Source organism: Phycodurus eques, chromosome 13 (genome assembly GCF_024500275.1).
Source record: "Phycodurus eques isolate BA_2022a chromosome 13, UOR_Pequ_1.1, whole genome shotgun sequence".
Lineage (NCBI taxonomy): Eukaryota > Metazoa > Chordata > Actinopteri > Syngnathiformes > Syngnathidae > Phycodurus > Phycodurus eques.
Window position 1 is genome coordinate 2,263,192 of NC_084537.1, and position 26,331 is coordinate 2,289,522.

Consider the following 26,331-nt stretch of genomic DNA (forward strand, 5'->3'; position numbering starts at 1 on the left):
TCAGATCTACCTAGCAGCAGACAGCATAGTAATACAAAGTAAAATAAAAATAAATACAAAAAAGCATTCCCCTCGTCGGTAGCATGTCAAATTAATGCTGGCCCGCATGACACTTTTTTTTACCTCAATGTGGCCCCTGAGTCAAAAAGTTTGGGCTCCCCTGGGTTAGAGCATCTGCCTCATAGTTCTGAGGACCGGGCTTCAGTCAGGCCTCGCCTGTGTGGAGTTTGCATGTTCTCCCCGTGCTTGCGTGGGTTTTTTCTGGGCACTCCGGTTTCCTCCCACATCCCCAAAACATGCCTGCTAGGTTAACTGACATCGCTAAATTGTCCGTAGGTGTGACTGTTAGTGCGAATGGTTGTTTGTTTGTATGTGCCCTGCGATTGGCTGGCAACCAGTTCAGGGTGTACCCCGCCTCCTGCCCGATGATTGCTGGGATAGGCTCCAGCACGCCCGCGACCCTAGTGAGGAGAAGCGGCTCAGAAAATGGATGGATGGAAGTTTATTTATTTCCATAATTCCATTCAAAAAGTTAAACTTTCATAGATTATAGATTCAGTGCCCACAATTTAAACAATTTCAAGTATTTATTTGTTTATTTTTACATGAAATCCAGCTCATAAAACCCATGATATCAGGAATTCAAAAAATTAGAATATTGTGACAAAATCACCATTTAGTTCTCAGCTTTTGTAGAAGAAAAGAAGGAGGTTACAGTCACATTAAATCAATCAAAATATGGTACTTTCAAAACGATATGTTAATCTTCAATAAAAAATTGCAATTGGGAATTGCTTTTCTTTAATCACTGCTTCGATGAGCCGTGGCATTGAGGCAATAAGCCTGTGGCATTGCTTGGGAGTTATGAAAGCCCAAATTTCCTTGATGCTTGCTTTCAGTTTTTTGTTTTGGGGTCTGGTGCCCCTCATTTTCCTCTCGATAATACCCCATAGATCACAGTTGCCCCATACAGGTAACCCCCGTTACCTGTATGTTGGTATTAGATCTTAACCCATTAAATACCAACAACGTAGTTTTTCATCTTTTAGAACTTGATCACCTCATCCCAAAGACATAGTTTTCCGTCTTTGACGTTTTTGTGCGCCACAGGCTTCAGAAGGGGGATGACGTCACTCATCACGATAGGATTGGGCCTGAAAGCAATTTGAATCCCCATAAAAACGGATAGTAGATGGCAGCAGTGCATCATACAACTTAGAATTTTGGTATTACTTACCTATGTTCTACTGCAAATTACTAAATAATGGAAAACGGTAGAAACAAACTTTTTTGTTTGTTTGAAAGATGGAACTCTAATCTTTTTTTGGTGGGTGCCATGTTTATATAACCCTAGAACACAATATTCTGTCTGCCTTGAAAGCTCGGTAAAAACCCTCTAAAATGGCTGGTACTGAGGGGGTTCCCTTTTGAAAAATGGCTGGGATTAATTAATACCAACATACAGGTAAAAGCCAAGAGGTAACCAAAAGCCTTAAATGTGCGAAGCCTACGGTGAAAACAGTGAAGAAGTGGACCAATGAAGCAAAGATAGAACTTCAAAGCTGTTTAGACTGCACAGACTAGAGTGTCTTTGAAAATTTAACTGGTACCCTGGATGAATATACAGACACTGTGACATGCTATATAAGTTTCTGTGAAGAGGTGTGTGTACCAACAAAGTCATTTCGGACGTTCAAAAACAACAAACCGTGGTTCGGTGCCAAACTTAAGCAACTTCGCCAGGCTGAAGAGGACACAGATCGAAGTGGGAATAGTGCCCTGTAAAATTGTGCAAGAAACCAGCTGACTAAGGAAATTAACATCGCAAAGAGAAATTATGCAGTAAAGTTAGAAAAACAGTTTCCCGCTAACGACTCTAAATCAGTCTGGCATACATTACAATTACTTCGCTAACCATTTACAAGCGACCATCCCCCAAAGTTGAGAATAATGCAGCCCTATGGGGGGCACAAGTCAGTGCAAACTGAATGTTGGGACTATGACAGGAAAATATCGGGAGTTGGTTGACATGATGATTAGGAGAAATGTTGATATATTGTGTGTCCAGGAGACCAGGTGGAAAGGCAGTAAGGCTAGAAGTTTAGGGGCAGGGTTTAAATTATTTTACTATGGTGTAGATGGGAAGAGAAATGGAGTCGGGGTTATTTTAAAAGAAGAGTTGGCTAAGAATGTCTTGGAGGTGAAAAGAGTATCAGATCGAGTGATGAGGCTGAAATTTGAAATTGAGGATGTTATGTGTAATGTGATTCGTGGCTATGCCCCACAGGTAGGATGTGACCTAGAGGTGAAAGAGAAGTTCTGGAAGGAGCTAGACGAATTAGTTCTGAGCATCCCAGAGAGAAAGAGAGTCGTAATTGGTGCAGATTGTAATGGACATGTTGGTGAAGGTAATAGAGGTGATGAAGAAGTGATGGGTAAGTACGGCATCCAGGAAAGGAACTTGGAGGGACAGATGGTGGTAGACTTTGCAACAAGGATGCAAATGGCTGTCGTGAACACTTTTTTCCAGAAGAGGCACGAACATAGGGTGACCTACAAGAGCGGAGGAAGAAGCACGCAGGTGGATTACATCTTGTGCAGACGATGTAATCTGAAGGAGGTTACCAACTGTCAGGTAGTGGTAGGGGAGAGTGTGGCTAGACAGCATAGGATGGTGGTGTGTAAAATGACTCTGGTGGTGGGGAGGAAGATTAGGAAGACAAAGGCAGAGAAGAGAACAATGTGGTGGAAGCTGAGACAGGACGAGAGTTGTGCAGCTTTTCCGGAAGAGGTGAGACAGGCTCTCGGTGGACGGGAGGAGCTTCCAGAAGACTAGACCACTGCAGCCAAGGTGATCAGAGAGGCAGGCAGGAGAGTACTTGGTGTATCTTCTGGCAGGAAAGGAGAGGAGGAGACTTGGTGGTGGAACCTCACAGTACAGGAAATCATACAAGGAAAAAGGTTAGCTAAGAAGAAGTGGAACACTGAGAGGACCGAGGAGAGGCGAAAGGAATACATTGAGATTGAGGTGGCAAAGGCCAAACAAGAGGCATATGATGACATGTATGGCAGGTTGGACACAAAAGAAGGAGAAAATGATCTATACAGGGAGCCAGACAGAGGGATAGAGATGGGAAGGATGTGCAGCAGGTTAGGGTGATTAAGGATAGAGATGGAAATATGTTGACTCGTGCCAGCAGTGTGCTTGCTAGATGGAAAGAATAGTTCGAGGAGTTGATGAATGAGGAAAATGATAGAGAAGGGAGAGTCGAAGAGGCAAGTGTGGTGGACCAGGAAGTGGCAATGATTAGTAAGGGGGAAGTTAGAAAGGCATTAAAGAGGATGAAAATTGGAAAGGCAGTTGGTCCTGATGACATTCCTGTGGAGGTATGGAAGCATCGAGGAGAGGTGGCTGTGGAGTTTTTGACCAGCTTGTTCAATAGAATTCTAGTGCGTGAGAAGATGCCTGAGGAATGGAGGAAACGTGTACTGGTGCCCATTTTAAGAACAAAGGTGATGTGCAGAGCTGTGGCAACTATAGAGGAATAAAATTGATGAGGCACACAATGAAGTAAAACAGAATATATGTGCATGAATGAGAGGGGTGGTGGGGGAAGAGTGAGGCTACAGGGAGAAGAGATAGCAAGGGTGGAGGACTTTAAATACTTGGGGTTAACCGTCCAGAGCAATGGTGAGTGTGGTCAAGAAGTGAAGAAACGGGTCCAAGCAGGTTGGAACGGGTGGAGGAAGGTGTCAGGTGTGTTATGTGACAGAAGAGTCTGTGCTAGGATGAAGGGCAACGTTTATAAAACAGTGGTGAGGCCAGCCATGATGTACGGATTAGAGACAGTGGCTCTGAAAAGACAACAGGAAGCAGAGTTGGAGGTGGCGGAAATGAAGATGTTGAGGGTCGCTCCGGAGTGTCCAGGTTGGATAAAATTTGAAATGAGCTCATCAGGGGGACAGCCAAGGTTCAATGTTTTGGAGACAAAGTTAGAGAGAGCAGACTTCAATGGTTTGGACACGTCCAGAGGAGAAATAGTGAGTATATTGGTCTAAGGATGATGAAGATGGAGCTGCCAGGCAAGAGAGCTAGAGGAAGACCAAAGAGAAGGTTGATGGATGTCGTGAGGGAAGACATGATGGCAGTTGGTGTTCGAGAGGAGGATGCAGGAGATAGGCTTTCATGGAAAAGGATGACGCGCTGTGGCGACCCCTAACGGGACAAGCCGAAAGGAAAAGAAGAAGAAGATCCCCCCCAAGTTAAGAACAATAAAAGACTAGTCGACGACTTGAGCACCTATTGCAGATTTGAAAAGGACACTTTCACACCCCAAACCACCGACCACCATCATACCTGTCGCCCTGAAATCTGTGGTCATGAAGTCATTTGAACAACATGAGACTGCACTTCATCCGAGAACACCTCAACGGCGTGGGGACCTACGTGAGGATCCTGTTCGTGGACTTCAGCTCTGCGGTCAACACCATCATCCCCAAACTCCTCTCCTCCACACTTCTCCGGCTCAGCGTCTCGCCTGCCATCTGCCAGTGGATTTACAGCTTCATGACATGCAGGACACAGCAGGTGAGGCTGGAGGACACCACCTAATCTACACGCACCACCAGCACCGGGGCGCTCAACGTTGTGTCCTCTCTCCGCTGCTCTTCTCTCTCTACACGAACGACTACACGTCAACGCACCCGCCTGTCAAACTCCTGAAGTTTGCAGACAACACCACAGTCATCGGCCTCATCAAAGACAGTGACGAGTCTGCGTATCGACAGGAACTGGAGCGGCTGGAGCTGTGGTGCGGCCGACACAACCTGGAGCTGAACACCCTCAAGACTGTAGAGATGATCGTGGACTTCAGCAGGCATCCTTCGCCACAGCTGCCCCTCACGCTGTCTGCTCTGCGTCAACCGTCGAGACCTTCAAGTTCCTGGGAATTACACTCTCCCAGGACCTGAAGTCGGAGATCAACATCAACTCCATCCTCAAAAAGGCCCAGCAGAGAATGTACTTCTTGGGGCTTCTGAGGAACCACGGCCTGCCACAGGAGCTGTTGAGGCAGTTCTACACAGCAGTCATCGAACCTGTGTTCATCCATCACAATCTGGTTTGGTGCTACTACAAAAAAGGACAAACTGTGACTGCAACGGACAATCAAAACTGCTGAAAAGATTATCGGTACCCTATCGACCCTTGAGGACTTGCACGCTGCCAGCACTAGGACAAGAACATGCAAAATCCTCTTGGACCCTCCACATCCTGGTCACCACGTCTTCCAGCTCCTTCCCTCAGGTAAGCGCTACCGAATAATGCATACTAAAACAAGCAGACGTTCCAACAGCTTCTTCCCTCTTGCCATTACCTTCTTAAACAGTTAACTTACAATTCCATTGTAACATGCTTCCAATTTTGTCTTGAGACTGTTGTCTATGTCGGGCCAATTATACATTACTTGCGCACTCACTAAAGTCGTCTCGCCACCTTGCACTACTTGCATATCTGTTGTTGACCAATACTGGCCACTCGTGCATGAGAAGTATCTGCACCATTTGCACAATTGAGATTAGTAGTGTGATAATCTGGGACAGTGACTTTCAAAAGCATACAATTATTGAAGTCTCTTTCTCGTTTGCACAATGGTCACTGCACCATTGTTCTATTAGTCATTTCAAACTGCTCTAATTGCTGTAGGACTCAGCATCATTTTGCACAATTGTCAAAATAATAATAATAAAATTGTCCCGGCATTACCACATTACTGGTATCCTTTTATTGCTCATTGACTGTGTTTTTATGTTTTTGACATACTTGGCAAATCAAGATGATTCTTATTATGATTTGACAGAAAATACTTTTGAGACATAAAAACAGTGCGGAAAGTCACTGAGCAATAAAAGGTTACCAGTAAATTGTTTTGACAATTGTGCAAATGATGTAGAGTCCTCTAGCAATTTAGAGCAGTTTGAAATGACTAATAGAGCAGTAGTCTGGTACAGTGACCATTCTGCAAATGGCACAGACTTCAAGATATTTAAAGCAGTTTAAAATGATTAGTAGTACGATAATCTAAACTGTCAATTGTGCAGATACTTTTCTCAAGCACGAGTGGCCAGTATTGGTCAACGATTTCATCCTCTGCGGTCCATATCATCAAAAGATTCACAAAATCTGGAGAAATCTCTGCACATAAGCACCACGACCAAAAATCAACATTGAATCCCCATGACCTTCGATCCCTCAATAAAAACCGGTGTCATTGTGTAAAGAATATTGCCACGTGGGCTAAGGAACACTTCAGAAAACCATTGTCAGTCAACACAGTTCGTTGCTACATCTACAAATGCAAGTTAAAACTCTACAAGGCTAGCCGAAAGCCATACATTAACAACACCCAGAAACGCTGCCGGCTTCTCTGAGCCCGAACTCAACTGAAATGGACTGACTCAAAATGGAAAAATGTGCTGTGGTTTGATGAGTCCACATTTCAAATTATGTTTGGAAATCATAGACATCGCATCCTCTGGGCCAAAGAGGAAAAGGACCATTCGAATTGATATCAGCGCATAGTTCAAAAGCCAGCATCTGTAATGGTATGGGCGTGTGTTAGTGGCCACGGCATGGGTAACTTGCACATTTGTGAAGGTCCCATTAATGCTGAAAGGTACATACAGATTATGGAGCAACATATGCTGCCATTCAAGGAACGTCTTTTTCAGGACATCCCTGCTTATTTCAGCAAGACAATGCCAAGGCACATTCTACACATGTTCGCAGTAAAAAAAATGTGTGAGTACGAGGTTGGCCTGATCCCATTGAAAATATGTGGCACATTATGAAGCCGAAAAAAGGACAACGGAGAACTGAGACTGTTGTGCAACTGCAAGCAAGCATGGGAAGGAATTCCACCTAAAAAGCTTAAACAGTGTGTCCTCAGTTCCCAAATGCTTATTGAGTGTTGTTAAAAGGAAAAGTGATGTAACACAATGGTAAACATGCCCCTGTCCCAGCTTTTTGGAACATGTTGCAGGGATAAAATTCAAAATGAGTGAATATTTTGGGGGGGAAAAAGCACAAAAGTTTATCTTTGAACATTAAATATCTTGTTTTTGTAGTGTATTCAAGAGAACATACAGTGACTGAAGTAAGTATTTAACGTCACCATTTTTCTCAAATATTTCCAAAGGTTCTATTGACATGAAAATTTCACAAAATGTTGGGAACAACCAGGTAGTCCATACAGACAAAGAAAGTAGAACAAATAAACTTGGAAATTATGTTGTGTGTAAAAATGTGAAATGACACAGGGGGAAAAGTATTGAACACATGAAGAAAGGGATGTCCAAAAAGGCATGGAAAGCCATGACAACACCTAAAATCTATCAATAAACAGCAATTCAGCCCCTTGTCAGGGTTCAGTCCTAATTGATGGCTTACAAAAAGGTCTCATTGCCAAGGTGTGAGTAAAGACACATCTCATGATGGGTAAGAGTAGAGAGCTGTCTCAAGACCATCGCAAAGCAATTGTTGCAAAACAACAATGGCATCGGTTACAGGCGCATATCTAAGCTTTTGAACATTCCAGTTAGCATGGTTGGGGCCATAATACGTAAGTGGAAAGCCAAACATACCACCATAAATTTGCCTCGATCAGGTGCTCCTCGCAAGAATTCTGATAGAGGAGTGCAAAGAATAAACATAAGCGTTGTCCAAGAGCCAAGGACCACCTGTGGGGAGCTTTAAAAAAAAAAAACCTGGAATTAGCAGGTACTGTTGTCACAAGGAAAAGAGAGTAATGTACTCCGCCGCCATGGCCTGTATGCACGCTCACCACGTTAGACCACATTGCTGAAAAAAATAAACCTTGTCGAAGCTCGTTTAACGTTTGCTGAACAACATTTGGACAAGCCAGTTAAATACTGGGAGAATATAGTCTGGTCTGATGAGAGTACAATTTAACTGTTTGGATGCCATAATGCACACCACGTTTGGAGGAGAAATGCCACTGCACATCACCCTAAAAACACCATACCAACAATGAAGTTCGGCGGTGGGAACATGATGGTGTGGGGCTGCTTTTCAGCAAACGGTACTGGTAAACTTCACATTATTGAATGAAGGATGAAAGGGCAAAATGTACAGAGACATTCTTGACAAAAATCTGCTGCCATCTATGAGGATGATGAAAATGAAACGAGGGTGGACATTTCAGAAGGATAATGATCCAAAACATACTGCCAAGGAAACTCTCAATTGGTTTCAAAGAAATATAAAGCTGCTAGAATGGCCAAGCCAATCACCTGACTTGAATACAATCGAAAATCTATGCAAAGAAGTGAAGCTCAGGGTCCATAAAAGAAGCCCACAGAACCTTCAAGATTTGAAGACTGCTTCTGTGGAGGAATGGGCCAAAATTACACCAGTGCAATGCATGCGACTAGTTTCTCAATACAGGAGGCGTCTTGAAGCTGTCATTGCAAACACAGGCCTTTGTACAAAGTATTAAATAAATACCAGTTGGCTTGTTCAATACTTTTTTCCTGTCATTTCACATTATTACACACAACTTAATTTCTGATCTTATTTGTTCTACTTTCTTTGTATGTATGGATTACTTGGGTTGTTCCCAACATCTGCTGAAATATTCATGTCAACAGCACCTTTAAAAATATATTTAAAGAGAAAAACGGTGACGTGTTAAATACCTACTTCGGCCGCTGTAGCTTGAAAAGGATTTGCAAATCATTGTATTATGTTTTAGTTACATTTTAAACAACATTCCAACTTCATTACAATTGGGATTTGTACTAGGAGAGGTAAAACAGGAGGAGCAAATGTCTCAACATCCAAAGAATCACTGAAAAGGTCTACTTTTCAGCGACTCATCATTTAAGTATCACGCCTTTATTTCTTAGCAGTCCTCCCATCCTCTGTGTTACAGTTTACTTTCCACCGCACCTTTTCAAATCACTGAATTTTCAGATCTATTATCTATCACACAAATTACAACCCCAATTCCAATGAAGTTGGGACGTTGTGTTAAACATAAATAAAAACAGAATAGAATGATTTGCAAAACATGTTCAACCTATATTTATGTGAATACACTACAGAGACAAGATATTTAATGTTCAAACTGCTAAACTTGATTGTTTTTAGCAAATAATCATAAATTTAGAATTCATGGCTGCAACACATTCCAAAAAAGCTGGGACAGATGGCAAAAAAAGACTCAGAAAGTTGAGGAATGCTCATCAAACACCTGTTTGGAACATCCCACAGGTGAACAGGCTAATTGGGAAAAGGTGGGTGCCATGATTGGGTATAAAAGGAGCTTCCCTGAATTGCTCAGTCATTCACAAGCAAAGATGGGGCGAGGTTCACCTCTTTGTGAACAAGTGCGTAAGAAAATAGTCGAACAGTTTATGGACAATGTTCCTCAACGTACAATTGCAAGGAATTTAGGGATTTCATCATCTATGGTCTATAATATCATCAAAAGGTTCAGAGAATCTGGAGAAATCACTGCATGTAAGCAGCAAGGCCGAAAACCAACACTGCATCAAAAACAGACATCAATGTATAAAGGATATCACCACATGGGCTCAGGAACACTTCAGAAAACCAATGTCAGTAAATACAGTTCGGCGCTACATCCGTAAGTGCAACTTGAAACTCTACTATGCAAAGCAAAAGCCATTTATCAACAACTCCCAGAAATGCCGCCAGCTTCTCTGGGCCCAAGCTCATCAAAGATGGACTGATGCAAAGTGGAAAAGTGTTCTGTGGTCCGATGACTACACATTTCAAATTGCTTTTGGAAATTGTGGACGTGTCCTCCGGGCCAAAGAGGAAAAGTTCAAAAGCCAGGATCTGTGATGGTGTGGGGCTGTGTTAGTGCCAATGGCATGGGTAACTTACACATCTGTGAAGGCACCATTCATGTTGAAAGGTACATACAGGTTTTGGAGAAACAAGCAACGTCTTTTTCATGGACGCCACTACTTATTTCAGCAAGACAATGCCAAACCACATTCTGCACGTGTTACAGCGTGGCTTTGTAGTAAAAGAGTGCGGGTACTCGATTGGCCTGCCTGTAGTCCAGACCTGTCTCCCATTGAAAATGTATGGCGCATTATTAAGCATAAAACACGACAACGGAGACCCTGGACTGTTGAATAGCTGAAGCTGTACATCAAGCAAGAATGGGAAAGAATTCCATCTACAAAGCTTCAACAATTAGTGTCCTCAATTCCCAAACGTTGAATGTTGTTAAAAGAAAAGGTGATGTACCACAGTGGTAAACATGACCCTGTCCCAGCTTTTTTGGAACGTGTTGGAGCCACAAAATTAATGATTATTATAAGTTAATGATTATTTGCTAAAAACAATAAAGTTTATCAGTTTGAACATTAAACATCTTGTCTTTGTAGTGTATTCAATTATATATAGGTTGAACACAATTTGCAAATCATTGTATTCTGTTTTTATTTATGTTTAACACAACGTCCCAACTTCATTGGAATTAGGGTTGTATTAAGTTTCTTCAAGTGTTGAAAGCATTTTGTTTTTAAATTTCTCTGAATCGAATATTTAGTTGTTTTTTTTAGAGGATTCAAATGAAAGAATATATCCCTTTATCACAACCTTGAAGGTCTCCCACAGAGTCATATCAGAGGCTACGCCATTGTCATTAAAGGAAAGAAACTCATCCATGCACAGTCATACACTCCACTATTATCCTCAGAGGAGGGTCGAAACACTAGCGGTATTATTGTTCAGGGAAATTATGTTTTAGTTGTAATGAAATAGGACTAAAACTGGATATGAGAATATTATGACAAGCAAAACATGTTAGTAAGCAGTTGGGCTGAAATAAAAAATAATTAAATCCTATAGTACGATTTGTGAATATAAAAGAAGAAAGATAAATCCTTATTCATATGCTGCTGCAATCGCCAGATATTTATTATCTTCCTGGTTTTAATCGGGTCATTTTAAGTGTGGATTGAAGTTATGGTAGGAGGTGGTTTAGTTGAGTCTATCGAACACTGGGTGCAGGTAACAGTTGAAATCTCCAATAATAACATTGATCCAGGAGCCTGGGATAAAATGAAAAGTCTTGTGGAAAAAAAATCAGGACTATCAATATTTGGCCGATATATATTGAAGATTGTTATTGACAGAGAATTTATATGAAAGCATGATGTACAGGTATGTGCCATAAAATTAGAATATCGAGCGAAATTCCATTTATTTCAATAATTTATTTCAAAAAGTGAAACTTGTGACATTAGTTTACCACACGCAAAATGAAATATTTCAAGCCTTTATTGGTTTCAATTTTGATGATTACGGGAGAAAGAAATCCAGTATGTCAATAAATTAGAATATCATGACAAAAGTCAACATTGTAGGCTCCCTGTCCCCCAATATTGTCAGTTAATTATCGCAAAACACCTGCAGAGGTTTTCCTCAGCCTTTAAATGGTCTCAGTCTGGCTTCGTAGGCTTCAGAATCATAGGGAAGACTGCTGACTTGACGGTTGTGTCTGACTGGATTGTGCAGTCAAACCATTATTGACACCCTCCATAAGGAGAAAAGGTCTCAAATAGAAATTGCAAAACAAGCTGGTTGCTCCCAGAGCGTTGTATCAAAGTAAATTGACAGAGTGTTAAGAGGAAGGGAGAAATGTGGCCGGAAAAGGTGCACAAGTGACAGGGATGACTGCAGGCTTGAGAGGATTGTCAAGCAACAGCGATTCTTAAATCTGGGGGAGCTTCATAAGGAGTGGACTGAGCCTGGTGTCAGGCCTCAAGAACCACCACATACAGACGTCTGCATGACATGGGCTACAGCTGTAGAATTCCATTAGTCAAGCCACTCTTGAAACAAAAATAACGTCAGAAGCAGCTGTGCTGGGGTAAGGAGAAAAAGTACTGGTCTGTTGCCCAGTTGTCCCAAGTCTTCTTTTCAGATGAAAGTCAATTTTGCATTTAATTTGGAAATCAAGGTCCCAGAGTCTGGAGGAAAACTGGAGAAGCACAAAACTCAAGCTGCTTAAAGTCTAGTGTGAAGTTTCCACAGTCAGTAATGGTTTGGGGAGCCATGTCATTTGCTGGTGTGGGTCCATTGTCTTTTACCAAGTCCACAGTCAACGCAGCTGTCTACCAGGAAATTTTAGAGCACTTAATTCTTCCCGCTGCCGACGACATTTTTGAAAACAATGATTTGATTTTCCAGCAGGATTTGGCACCTGGCCAAAAAACTCCAAACTCCCAATACCTGGTTTAATCACCATGGAATAACAGTACTTGATTGACCAGCAAACTCGCCTGACATGAAGCCCATTGAAAATTAATGGGGTATTGTCAAGAGGAAGATGATGGAACAGAAACCCCAAAATGCAGACGATCTGAAGCCCAAGATCAAAGCAACTTGGGCTACAATAACACACTGAATTGTGCCAAAGGCTGATCATTTCCATGCCACGCCACCTTGATGCTGTAATTAATACAAAACGAGGCCCAACAAAGTACTGAGGGCATACTACTTTAATACAGTTTTCACAAGGCCAACATTTCTGTTTAAGATCCTTTTTTGTTGCTCACATGAAATTTTAATTTTGTGAAATACTGGATTTGTTCCCCTCCTTGAGCAGTCACCTTGTCGTGGTGGAGGGGTTTGTGTGTCCCAGTGATCCTAGGAGCTAAGTTGTCTGGGGCTTTATGCCCCTGGCAGGGTCACCCATGACAAACAGGTCCTAGGTGAGGGACCAGACAAAGCACGGCTCAAACACCCCTAATGATGACGACAAACAATGGACTTAGTTTTCCCTTGCCCGGACGCGGGTCACCGGGGCCCCCCACTGGAGCCAGGCCTGGTGGTGGGGATGGAAGGCGAGCACCTGGTGGCCGGGCCTGCACCCATGGGGCCAGGCCGGGCACAGCCCAAAAGGGTAACGTGGGTCCCCCTTCCCATGGGTTCACCACCTGTGGGAGGGGCCATAGGGGTCGGGTGCAGTGTGAGCTGGGCGGTGGCCGAAGGCGGGGACCTTGGCGATCTGATCCCCGGCTACAGAAGCTGGCTCTAGGGACGTGGAATGTCACCTCTCTGGCAGGGAAGGAGCCCGAGCTGGTGTGTGAGGTCGAGAAGTTCCGACTAGATATAGTCGGACTCGCCTCCACACACAGCTTGGGCTCTGGTACCAGTCCTCTCGAGAGGGGTTGGACTCTCTTCCACTCTGGAGTTGCCCACGGTGAGAAGTGCCGAGCAGGTGTGGGTATACTTATTGCCTCCCGGCTCGGCACCTGTACGTTGGGGTTCACCCCGGTGGACTAGATGGTAGCCTCCCTCTGCCTTCGGGTGGGGGGACGGGTCCTGACTGTTGTTTGTGCCTATGCACCAAACAGCAGTTCAGAGTACCCACCCTTTTTGGAGTCATTGGAGGGGGTGCTGGAGAGCGCTCCCGCTGGGGATTCCATTATTCTGTTGGGGGACTTCAATGCTCACGTGGGCAATGACAGTGAGACTTGGAAGGGCGTGATTGGGAGGAACGGCCCCCCCGATCAGAACCCGAGCGGTGTTCTGTTATTGGACTTCTGTGCTCGTCATGGATTGTCCATAACGAACACCATGTTCAAGCATAAGGGTGTCCACACGTGCACTTGGCACCAGGACACCCTAGGTCGCAGTTCGATGATCGACTTTGTGGTCGTGTCATCGGACTTGCGGCCACATGTCTTGGACACTCGGGTGAAGAGAGGGGCGGAGCTGTAGACTGATCACCACCTGGTGGTGAGTTGGCTCCGATGGTGGGGGAAGATGCCGGTCCGACGTGGCAGGCCCAAACGTATTGTGAGGGTCTGCTGGGAACATCTGGCAGAATCCCCTGTCAGAAGGAGTTTCAACTCCCACCTCCGACAGAACTTTGCTCATGTTCCGGGGGAGGCTGGGGACATTGAGTCCGAGTGGACCATGTTCCACGCCTCCATTGCTGCGGCGGCCGACCGGAGCTCTGGCCGTAAGGTGGTCGGTTCCTGTCGTGGCGGCAATCCCCGAACCCGTTGGTGGACACCAACGGTGAGGGATGCCGTCAAGCTGAAGAAGGAGTCCTATTGGGCCTTTTTGGCCTGTGGGACTCCTGAGGCAGCTGATGGGTACCGGCTGGCCAAGCGGAATGCAGCGCTGGTGGTCGCTGAAGCAAATACCCGGGTATGGGAGGAGTTCGGTGAGGCCATGGAGAAAGACTTCCGGACGGCTTCGAGGAAATTCTGGTCCACCATACGACGTCTCAGGAGAGGAAAGCAGTGCACCACCAACACTGTGTATAGTGGGGATGGGGCGCTGCTGACCTCGACTCGGGACGTTGTGAGTCGGTGGGGAGAATACTTCGAAGTTCTCCTCAATTCCACCGACACGTCTTCCCATGAGGAAGCAGAGTGTGGGTTCTCTGAGGCGGGCTCTCCTATCTCTGGGTTTGAGGTCACCAAGGTAGTTAAAAAGCTCCTCGGTGGCAGGGCCCCGGGGGTGGATGAAATTCGCCCGGAGTTCCTAAAGGCTCTGGATGTTGTGGGGCTGTCCTGGTTGACACGCCTCTGCAACATCGCGTGGACATCGGGGACATTGCCTCTGGATTGGCAGACTGGGGTGGTGGTCCCCCTTTTTAAGAAGGGGGATCATACTGCTCAGCCTCCCTGGTAAGGTCTATTCAGGGGTGCTGGAGAGGAGGGTCCGTCGGGAAGTCGAATCTCAGATTCAGGAGGAGCAGTGTGGGTTTCGTCCTGGCCGTGGAACAGTGGACCAGCTCTACACCCTCGGCAGGGTCCTCGAGGGTGCATGGGAGTTCGCCCAACCAGTCTACATGTGTTTTGTGAACTTGGAGAAGGCGTTCGACCGTGTCCCTCGGGAAGTCCTGTGGAGGGTGCTTCAGGAGTATGGGGCCTGTGGAGGGTGCTTCAGGAGTATGGGGTACCGAACCCCCTGATACGGGCTGTTCGGTCCCTGTACGACCGGAGTCAGAGTTTGGTCCGCATATCCGGCAGTAAGTCGGACTCGTTCCCGGTGAGGGTTGGACTCCGCCAAGGCTGCCCTTTGTCGCCGATTCTGTTCATAACTTTTATGGACAAAATTTCTAGGCGCAGCCAAGGCGTAGAGGGGGTCCGGTTTGGTGGCCTCAGTATTGCATCTCTGCTTTTTGCTGATGATGTGGTTCTGTTGGCTTCATCAAACCGTGAGCTCCAACTCTCACTGGAGCAGTTCGCAGCCGAGTGTGAAGCGGCTGGGATGAGAATCAGCACCTCCAAATCTGAGACCATTGTCCTCAGTCGGAAAAGGGTGGCATGCCCTCTCCGGGTCGGGGATGAGATCCTGCCCCAAGTGGAGGAGTTAAAGTATCTTGGGGTCTTGTTCATGAGTGAGGGAAGAATGGAACGGGAGATCGACAGACGGATCGGTGCAGCGTCTGCAGTGATGCGGACTTTGTATCGGTCCGTTCTGGTAAAGAAGGAGCTAAGCCGAAAGGCGAAGCTCTCAATTTACCGGTCGATCTTCGTTCCTACCCTCACCTATGGTCATGAGCTGTGGGTCGTGACCGAAAGAACGAGATCCCGGATACAAGCGGCCGAAATGTGTTTCCTCCGCAGGGTGTCCGGGCTCTCCCTTAGAGATAGGGTGAGAAGCTCGGTCATCCGGGAGGATCTCAGAGTAGAGCCGCTGCTCCTCCGCATTGAGAGGAGCCAGATGAGGTGGCTGGGGCATCTGATTCGGATGCCTCCCGGACGCCTCCCTGGTGAGGTGTTCCGGGCACGTCCCACCGGGAGGAGACCCCGGGGACGACCCAGGACACGCTGGAGAGACTACGTCCTTCGGCTAGCCTGGGAACGCCTCGGGTTCCCTCCGGAAGAGCTGGATGAAGTGGCTGGGGAGAGGGAAGTCTGGGCGTCCCTGCTAAAGCTACTGCCCCCGCGACCCGACCCGGATAAGCGGTAGAAAATGGATGGATGGATGTACTGGATTTGTTTATTTTTTTGTCTTTCTGCCATAATCATCAAAATTAAAACAAAGGTGCACTAATATAACATGCAAGTTTCACTTTTTGAAACAAATTACTGAAATAAATACTTTCCCTCAATATTAAATTTTATTGGCACATACCTGTATACCACTGGGATTAGAAATTGACGTGACGAAAATAAAAACACGCAACAATCCATCAAGAAACATCATCCATCCATCCATTCTCTGAACTGCACATAAACATATACCAACCTTACATACATAACATGGTCGAACAACACACTTTGAACATAACCTCCTACCCACTTAGTGCTTCCTCTTGTAAAGCACAGCAATCCCTCTTCTACAGGCTAAGAAGCACAAATACTACACTCAAACTCCATTATTATCCAAAACTTGACTTTAAATTGTCTCATTTGTAAAGAAGTCTCCTAATTGTCCAAAAAGTTAAGTTTTTAGGACACATTTTTCAGTTCCGTATTTAGGAATGTCATTGCCTCATTTGGTGTGTTGATGACCTTAAACTGACCCTTGTGGTTGATGTGAAGTTTCTCCTGAAAGGGGAGGCTGTGTGACACTTCAAGCTACCGTAAGGTGGCCAGCACCTTGCTGAAGTCTAGCCGTTGTCACATCATGTTCGATGTGTAGTCAGGCAAGATGAGGACTTTGATGCGGCCAACCCCGTGTCACAGTATGAACTATTTTTCACGATAAAAGTGGACCCGGCCAGGCGATAATAGCCCCGGGTTTGGCTCCCTCAGCGGTGGTGGCCGTGGGGTCCTGTGCACCCAGTAGATCACTATTGAGACTTGGAAGTTGTCATTTCCGATAAGTTTCAGAATCAAAGTTAATTTACAACAAAGTCGGATGGTTTACCTCCCTCCTCCTTTTCAGGGATGCTGATTATTTTAATATTAATGCAGCGAGAGCGCCCTTGGAGATCCTCAACCTTGACGCTTGAGTGTGACGTTCTCTTATCAGAGCAGTGACTACTCTCTCTCGGCTGCCTAAGTAGCCCTTTTGATCTGCAATTTATTATTCGATTGTGTCCACTTTTTCCAGTAGTTCAGATTAAGACTTTCACACCTCCTGAAGTGTCATATCAAACTTCTCATAGCTTTCGTTGACACGGTTGAGAATCTTGTCCAAAGCTTTTTACCACATCAGCAGCAAATTGTTCACTTCCACACATGAAGCCTGGCTAAGTCTATCACTAGCAGTGCTAACACTAACAGCAGTCGGAGTTGGTCGAGATAGCTATTCTTTGCTTTCACCAATGTTAAGAGACTCTCATATCAATAAATTAAGGTCGTGGCACCGAGGAGTCTAAAAACACACCTACCCGTGTTAATGTCTCAAAAGCTTGCAGTCTTAGTTGATCATGCACAACACACCCATCAACAGCACATGCAATCTGTAAGTAAAGATGCAATTTAACTTTACACCGATTTTATCGGCCTGATTGGTATCGGCTGATAATTAGCATTTTATGCTGATCGGCTTTGATGTCATAATTCGCAGAGCTGATCCACAAAAGACATTGACTCCGTGTCGCCATCGTGCACAGTAAATTTGAATCCAAATGCTAGTTTATTTTTAGCCTTGTCAACTGTCTTTTGACGTCAGGTCAGCATTGTAAATGAGAGTCACTTCTCAATTGCCCTAAATGGATAAATAAAGTTTAAATTTAACAAAATACAATATTTATATTTATTCCTCTTCAGTCCATCCTGTGAGCTGTTGAGAAAAAAACCGAAGGATGAGATCAAATTACTTACACGTTCTCCTTTGAGAACAAGATCAAACAAAATCTAATTACTCAGCGATGTTAAATGTGACTAATTCTGCTCATCTATTGTGTTTTATAGGAAATGTTTTTTGGGTGATATGAACAAATCAGGAGTCATGCATCATCCCAGAATGGAATTACGTTCCAACATTTGAAACCAATGTATTTTTCATGTCAAAACCTGGCATTCTTATAGGGCTGTGTAGCCTTACCCATCTGTGTGCGTGTCTCACCTGTGCAGCTCCTAAAGGAGGTACCCTCAGTCTCTTCATGGCCTTCTGCCTGTCACCACCTTCCAACTCTGTCGTGACCAACGCCTGAAAAGACAGCGAAAAGGTTGTCTGATGACCTCAACAACAGTGTTCTTTTTTATTCCTAACTCTAAATAGAAATACTGAAGATTGGACCGTGTCAGATCTATCACTCCATTAATAATGAGGCTTGTATTACACTTAAACTATATTCCCCAAAATATCGTATCACCTGCCTTGACTCAGATATGAATTTAAGTGACATCCCATTCCTAATCCATAGGTTCAATATGACATTGGTCCAACCTTTGCTGCTATAACAACTTAAATTCTTCTGTGAAGGGTGTCCACAAGGTTTAGGAGTGTGTTTATGGGAGTTTTAGACCATTCTTCCAGAAACGCATTTGTGAGGTCACACACTGACATTGGACGAGAAAGCCTGACTCTCAGTCTTTCCTCTAATGCATCCCAAAGGTTTGGTATTGGGTTGAGGTTAGGACTCTGTGCAGGCCAGTCAAGTTTATCCAAACCAGACTCTGTCATCCATGTCTTGGACCTTGATTTGTGCACTGGTGCACAGTCATGTTGGAAGAGGAAGGGGCCAGTTCCAAACTGTTCCCACAAAGTAGGGAGCATGGAACTGTCCAAAATGTCTTGGTATGCTGAAGCATTCAGAGCTCCTTTCACTGGAACTAAGGGACCAAGCCTAGCTCCTGAAAAACAATCACACACCATAATCCCCCCTGCACCAAACTTCACACTTGGCACAATCCAGTCAGACAAGTACCTCCTGGCAACCGCCAAATCCAGATTTGTCCATCAGATTGCCAGATGGAGAAGCGTCATTTGTCACTACAAAGAATGCGTCTGCACTGCTCAAGAGTCCAGTGGCAGCGTGCTTTACGCCACTACATCCGACACTTTGCATTTAACTTGGTGATATATGGCGTGGGTACAGCTACTCAGCCCTGTAAACCCATTCCATGAGCTCTCTGCGCACTGTTATTGAGCTAATCTGAAGGCCACATGAAGTTTGGATGTCTGTAGCGATTGACCCAGCAGAAAGTTGGCGACCTCTTGGCACTAATGCGCCTCAGCATTCCCTGACCCCACTCCGTCAGTTTACGTGGCCTGTCACTTTGTGGATGATCTGCTGTCATTTCCAAACTGTGGAATATTTGGCAACGAGGAAATTTCACGACTGGACCCCACAAAAAAATCATCACATAGGGACAAATCAGGGGAACGAAGGGGCCAAGGAGTGTCAGCAAGCATGGATATGAGGTGGTCACAAAAAGAGGACTAAGAATGGTCATTGATGTTCTGGCTGTGTGGGCCATCGCCACATCCTGCAGAAACCACGCATGCCATGTGTCTTCGTCTCAATTCAGGCACAATGAAGTTATCATCTCAATGTAACACTCAGGTCACAAGTAACACAGATCAAACAAGAACCAAGACCACAAACCAAATTAACATAGCAATGTTGGAGAGAGTGGAAGCCTTCAACAGCCCATCAATGCCTTCAGAAATGCATCAATGAAAATGAACACCACACAATGGATGTTGTTTTCCACACTTGATTGTGTCAAATGCTATTCAATACAAAGACGATGTCAAATTTCTTTGCAGCTACCATTTATTATTTTGTGAGATTTTCAAAAACGGCGGCACGGTGGGCGACTGGTTAGAGCGTCTGCCTCACAGTTCCGAGGTCCGGGGTTCAATCCCCGACCCCGCCTGTGTGGAGTTTGCATGTTCTCCCTGTGCCTCTGTGGGTTTTCTCCGGGCACTCCGGTTTCCTCCCACATCCCAAAAACATGCATGGTAGGTTAATTGAAGACTCTAAATTGCCCGTAGGTGTGAATGTGAGTGCGAATGGTTGTTTGTTTATATGTGCCATGCGATTGGCTGGTAACCAGTTCAGGGTGTACCCCGCCTCCTGCCCGATGATAGCTGGGATTGGCTCCAGCACTTCCGCGACCCTTGTGAGGATAAGTGGCTCAGAAAATGGATCGATGGATTTTCAAAAACATCTGTCCTTTCTGCCCCACTCTGTACATGTTTGAGCATAAGTGCTGAGTAAGACTGAGAACTGTGTAGTACTCAATTGCGGAGATATACGGCAGAATTAACACTAGAAGGTCCAGAGAGCTGCCATTTCATATAAGGTCCGCAGGATAACTACTTGGCTGGTTGTTTTTTACCTAACAACCTTAATCAATTGTGAACGGTCGGTTTTGTTCTGTAAATGTAGCAAGGCAGCGGTCTGGTCAGGGATGGGCATAGCGGGTGAGGGGTATTGTGCTTCTTGGCCTTGTCTCTCACAACTCCCTCCTGTCTCTTCTTTTGAGAGCAAAGTAGACAAAAAAAATGTATGCAATGAAATTCAGAGTAGACAATAATAATGAAACAGCTGTGGGTGGAAATTCATGTCAAATGTATTTATTTGGTCTTTTACCCCAAAACAGACTGCAGATTTACACCCCATATATTTAAAATATTTTTTAAAAACATTATAATAGGAATAATAGGTTTTACAGCGTAATAGATTCAGCTAACCTTAATGTTTACAACCCTCCTCTTCATACGCACACATCTACGGTCTTTCAACAATTTTTAAAAGCTTTTTTTCCATTCCTAGGAGATCTTTCTCCTTCCTCCTTTTTTGTTTTCCATTCGGGAGCCAAAAGCTTTCTTTTCTGCCCCGCCATAATTTGATGTTTGTAATCAGATGACATGGGTGTAGTAACAATTGATTGAACGATTTAAAGATTCAAAGTGTTTATTGTCATTATAATGCAAGGTAACAAGAGCACACAAAATGTAAAAATACAAAATACTGAGACATTTGCAACATTTGGTATGTGCAGAGGGGGTGGTGTGTCCGTGTGTGTGTTTCAGCAGTCTGATTTGTTGGCACATATCTTACACTGCCACTTGGTCTCCTTTCTGCATCTCTCGCAACTGTACTTATAGCAGTCTACACAGTGTACAGTTGCGTGATTATTCTTGCACTGAAAGGTCACCTGACACATAGGACTTTTCCCTGGGCTTGGTGTGGCAGATTGTTGCCAAAGCAGCTTCTCCTTTTCCATCCCCTTTCCTTGCAAAAACCTTTTAGCAACCTCAGTTGCAAGATGTGCCAGGAAGTCCACCCTTCTCTCATTCACTCCGGTGGATGAGTGGTAATGCATGTGAGCATTCATTGCTACCATGTCAATCATGTTGTAAAACACAGCAACTGGCCATCGCCGTGATCCTGTGCGCACAGTGTACTATCGCACCTTCTGATCCATGATGTCCAGGCCATACTTCATGGTGTTGTAGTCAGTGATTGTGTCGGGCTTCCTCTTGCGGTTGTTCCCAATCTAAACTATGCTGTGCATGGTGCTAAGGATGCAGACGGTCTTCTTTCGCTTGGGAGCATAAACTGTGAGTGTAGTGCCAGTTATTGAAAACACCTAATAAGAAAAGATGAAAGGTTTTTGTGATTGCACGTTTATACACTTGGTGCTGTAATCATTCAGCAAATATTTCAGTTAAACAAGCATTTCAGCTAACATTGTTTGCAATAAGTAGGCGCAGCTTCAAATGACTTAAGCCATTAATATAAACCATTTTTGCAATGCGCTGGCAGTGCGGTTTAATCTATTTTTTCAATGGATGGTCAAAAGTACATGATGTCTCAGATGTTCTCAAGAGGTGGCCTCAGATGACAGCTGAGGAACTGAAATAAGTCACGTGCCTGACGTCATCAGTATCTATCAGCAAGAACCAGACAGCGCGTGGACGGAGCAGCAACATCTAGAAACATCCTCATAACAAGCTATAAAATGTAAAGGGTTGGAGGGGGAGGTGCTCTTTTCTTACTCCGTCTGACCAGTGGATGTGAGGTGACTGTGGCGATAGTTATCAATCAAAGGTGAGGAAGTGACGCCTCCTCACAACAAATTCGTGACCGCAATGTGATTTTCCAGTGAAAGGGGGTTTCCTGGGCTCCGTGGCTACTTTCCTTCCACCAATATCCAGGCCAGCTAGCAATAAGGTAAGTGGGAAGCCTGTTCATTCAAATTCTCCTGATTTTCTGCTAATCTAAACTGGGATATGGTGGAGAGAGGAGTGGACCGATTTTTTTTTTGTAATCCGGAGTTCAGTAAGAGGGTGTATTTACTCTGTGATAAAAATCGCGATTGGATCACGTACTGATCCGGTATCCATCGAGACTGGGTGTCTGGGACACTATATTTGTGAGGTTTTATTGTAGGCCAACAGTAACCTCAGAGGTCTGGGACCTCGTGCCAGGGGGACAAACCAAGCAGTTGAATAGCCTCCTGCCGAGTTAGTCCGTGCGAGTTGAGTCTGGTCTCCTCTCACGATACTCACAATAATGCGCACCGTGGTACGAGGGCAGTGAGAACAAACCGTCGGATTGACAACCACAAAAGGGCGAAGGACTGGCTTACTCCAAAGTGGAACCAACCAGAGTTCACCACCACAGCAGTGGCAGAATGCGTTGCAGCCTCCAAATGCCCCCATGGATGTTGAACAGGGGCAGTCCCAGTGGTCTGGGCCGCCACAATGTCTACCTTCACAACCGCAGCAACTGCCGCTGCCGCATCTGCCACCGAATGCCTACCTGGCACCGCCACCTCCGGGCCAGTATCCCGCTCACCAATAGGTGTTCCCAGGGAGCCTCGACGTGCATGGTTTGGCATACCCTGCACTCCGGTGACTGTAGACGAACATCAGCTCTCCATGATGCTCGACACTGGTACTCGCTACGCTACACTCAGCACATTGCCTCCGCAAGTTCCAGTGACCCTGGTTGGCTTCTCACGGGTGGACGAAGACATTGTTGGAGGACCAAAAACGTCCGTCCCCGGAAGAAAAAAAACGATTTGGAAGGCCAATACGGCCTCTCCAGACGCCACAGGCTTGTGGCTTCATCCTGATGGTCGTGCTGTTCCCTAGGCGGTTCGGCTCTGGGTCCTGGTGGAAGAGGCTCACAGAGCAGTGCATGTGTGTGAGGCACAAATGACACAACCACTCATACATTGGTGGCACCCTCATTTGCAGGACACAATTGACAATTTGGTGAAAAATTGTGAGGTGTGTCAACTATTTAATATTCGGCCAACCATTAAACCTCTCCAGGGCACCTTTCCACTGCCTAAACACCCGGGAGAGTAAATTCAATTGGCTTTTACAGATACGATTGATCGTGCGAGGGGCAAACGCTACCTATTGGTAATCGTAGATGCGTATACTCGCTGGCCCGAGGCCTATCCCTGTAAAAAGGAGGATTTGGCCTCTGTCATTCTAACCCATGGCTTCCCCAAATGAATTCGTTCAGATAATGGCAGTCATTTAAAAAATTAACATCTTCAAAACGTTGAGGCAGTGCTCGGACTCAAACATTCATTTGGTACAGTCTATCATCCCCAGTCACAGGGGCGGGTGGAACGCATGAATCAAAATCTAAAGTCCAAAATTGCTAAGGTTATGGTTGGAACAAAATTGACATGGGTGGCTGTACTTTCCCTAGCACTCATGTCAGTCCGCAGTTCGGTAAATTTGCAAAGCCAGTTCGCCCCACATTTGAACTAAACCGGTAACAGCAATTCCCAGAGCCATCGGCTGTGGCAAGAACGGAAGAAGAGATGAAGCCTCTCAGGTGTAAGCCGTACTTCGAAGCCCTCAACCGCCTAGTTCAAATGTTTTCCAAACAGGTTGGGAGTAAGGCCCAAGGAGGTGACTATTTGGACGACATCTTTACGGTGCCATGGGTCTACCTGAAAGTCTTCAAGTGCAAATGGTTGGAGCCAAGATGGACAAGACTATACAAGGTCGTCGAGAGAACATCTCACGCCCTCCGGCTGGGGGGAAAATGAACGACCTGGTTTCACGTGCGGAAATGTGCCCCAGCCCAAAAGGGTGCCGAGGGGGAGGAAAGAGTAAATGGAAATTGTTCGGCCATTTTGCTTTGCTTGTCATTATCATAGTCCTTCTAGTAGTTTTCTCGCTTTTGTTTTGCCTGGATAACTGGGAGGTCACAGAGGGGTGGTTTGGCCAAAAAGAAAGTCGCACTGTGATGAGGGCTAGGAGGCAGGTGTTAGAGAGGGCTCCAGACTGAGCAGACACATGCATGCGGCACTACGGTAGTCGCGTCACTCTTAATTACACCAAGATTTAAGAGGTACTGGAATGCTCCTCTTATTCTTACCGTTGGCCCCATCTGTATGGAAGGCACCCCTGTGATGGGTGGGGGAGGAGTGATCGCTTACACAGGACAATGGTTGGTCCCACATCCCTGAAAGTATTTCGGGTTAGTAATTGGGAGTTTGGGTCCTCAGGGTGGAGGAAGGAATCCTATATTGTTGACTATTAAAAATTTCTGGCGAGGACCCAACATGGGGGCCCGACGGGATCGTATAAGATGTGAAGGACACAATCAGGGGTTTTATATCCCTCTTGGGGCTGAGGTCTTTGGGAAGGACCCGGTGGGCTTGGTCAGGGTTATTTTGCAGGAACCGGTAAAGAACCAAAAGTCGACTTTGTTAAAGCAGCAAAAGACAGTGCAGGGGTTTGATACTACCGCCCTCTCACTACCCAATAGATTTCTTGTGTCTACAGGTATAGTTGAGCCTTCCAATACCTTGTTGCAGGCAGCGGAGGATGTAGCCAATTGCACCGGGGTAGGAGATTGCATTATTTGTTCACCTCCTAAACCACTCCTCCAGATAGTACCTTCCATTCGGTAGTCGACCACGACCTCCGATACGTCCATTGTTACTGCTCCCTGACCAGACTGGGATGGTTTGTTTGAGTTGATGACAAAAGATAATGTGAAACCTAGGTGTCGTATGATTCGGTGTTTCCATTGACAGCTCAAAATGCGACACCTCCCAACTTTAGGGTATCGGCAGTAGGGGGTCATTTTTCCCTTAAACCAAGACTGGGTGCCCCCACAGCAGTTGCTGTAGGGAGAATTCCGCCTTCTTTGTGTTTGTCTGAATTTGATTTGACGGACAATGTGAGTGCGAGGCGCCTAATTAAGGCTAGGGCGGACATCTGGTGGTGGTGTGGAGGGGCCCGTTTGCTAGGATGGTTGCCCCCGATTGGACGCATTTGCTTTGATTTCTTTAATTTTAACTGTCACTTTGTTCTCTTTGATCGTGTAGATCCCCCGTGTGGAGAAAGGGGAGGGGCGGCAAGGGACTACCTGTCGGCGGCCACTGGAGCCACATCCCCAGTATACATAGATGCAATAGGGGTTCCACGTGTTATCCCAGACGAGTATAAACTGGTAGATCAGGTTGCAGCGGTGTTTGAGTCCATTTTCTTGTAGATGACCCCGAATCAAAATCTTGACCGTGTTACTTATTTGCATTACAATCAGCAGAAACTAACTAACACGTCTGGGCGTCTCGCATGAGTTGCTTCTGTTGCACTATATAAAAACTGAGTGCCTTTCTTCCATCAGTAGCTATTAGGCACAACTGCAAATTACTTATAATTACTCTGCCATTTTCTACCACATTACGGGGAGCAGCTAGCTAGCTAGTTATGCCTACACCCCAAAACATGCATCTTTCCTGGATGGGACTATGTACAGAACAGCACGGTGTCGTGAATCAAACTCCCAAGTGTTACATATGTTTTTTGTGTGTGTTATTCAGGCTTCCGTAATATGTTGAACTGTAGAGTATTGTGGGTATATAGTGCCAGGAAAAAACATTTGCCTCCTCCTCAAACATATATTTTGGTGTATAAATTTCCCCTCTTTAATGTTTAAGCTAATTTAACAAATGTAAATGTCAAACAAAGGTACCCCAAGTAAACATAAAACGCAGTTTAGTAATGGTGATTTTTATTAAGGGGAAAAAAAACAAAAACATTCAAACCTACCTGGCCCTGTGTGAAAAACTAATGGCCCCTTAAACCAAATAACTGATTGGGGCACCCTCAGCAGCAACAACTGAAATCAAGTGTTTTCTATAACTGGCAAATGAGTCTTTCACATCTCTGTGGATATCGTTTGGCCTACTCTTCCTTGCAGAAGTTTTAATTCAACAACAATGGAGGGTTTTTGTGTATGAACGGCCTTTCGCAAGGTCATGCCACAGCATTTCAATCAGATTTAAGTCCAGGCATTAACTAAGCCACTTTGTTTTCTTTTTTTAAGAAGCCTTTCAGAAGTTGACTTACTGGTGGGGATTTGGATCGTTGTCCTGCTGCAAAAGCCAAGTGGCTTCAGCCTG

The 26,331-nt window shown here is 45.2% G+C and overlaps 1 protein-coding gene across 4 annotated transcripts in view; it reads right to left on the reverse strand.

The window, feature by feature from the left end:
- LOC133411246 (xenotropic and polytropic retrovirus receptor 1 homolog) overlaps positions 1 to 26,331 on the reverse strand; it is a 230,488-nt gene that overhangs the window by 101,431 nt on the left and 102,726 nt on the right. For all 4 annotated transcript variants that reach the window (XM_061693346.1, XM_061693345.1, XM_061693344.1 and 1 more), the window contains one exon: positions 18,050 to 18,133. In XM_061693346.1, coding sequence (XP_061549330.1) covers positions 18,050 to 18,133 — 84 coding nt within the window. The remainder of the gene's footprint in view (positions 1 to 18,049; positions 18,134 to 26,331) is intronic.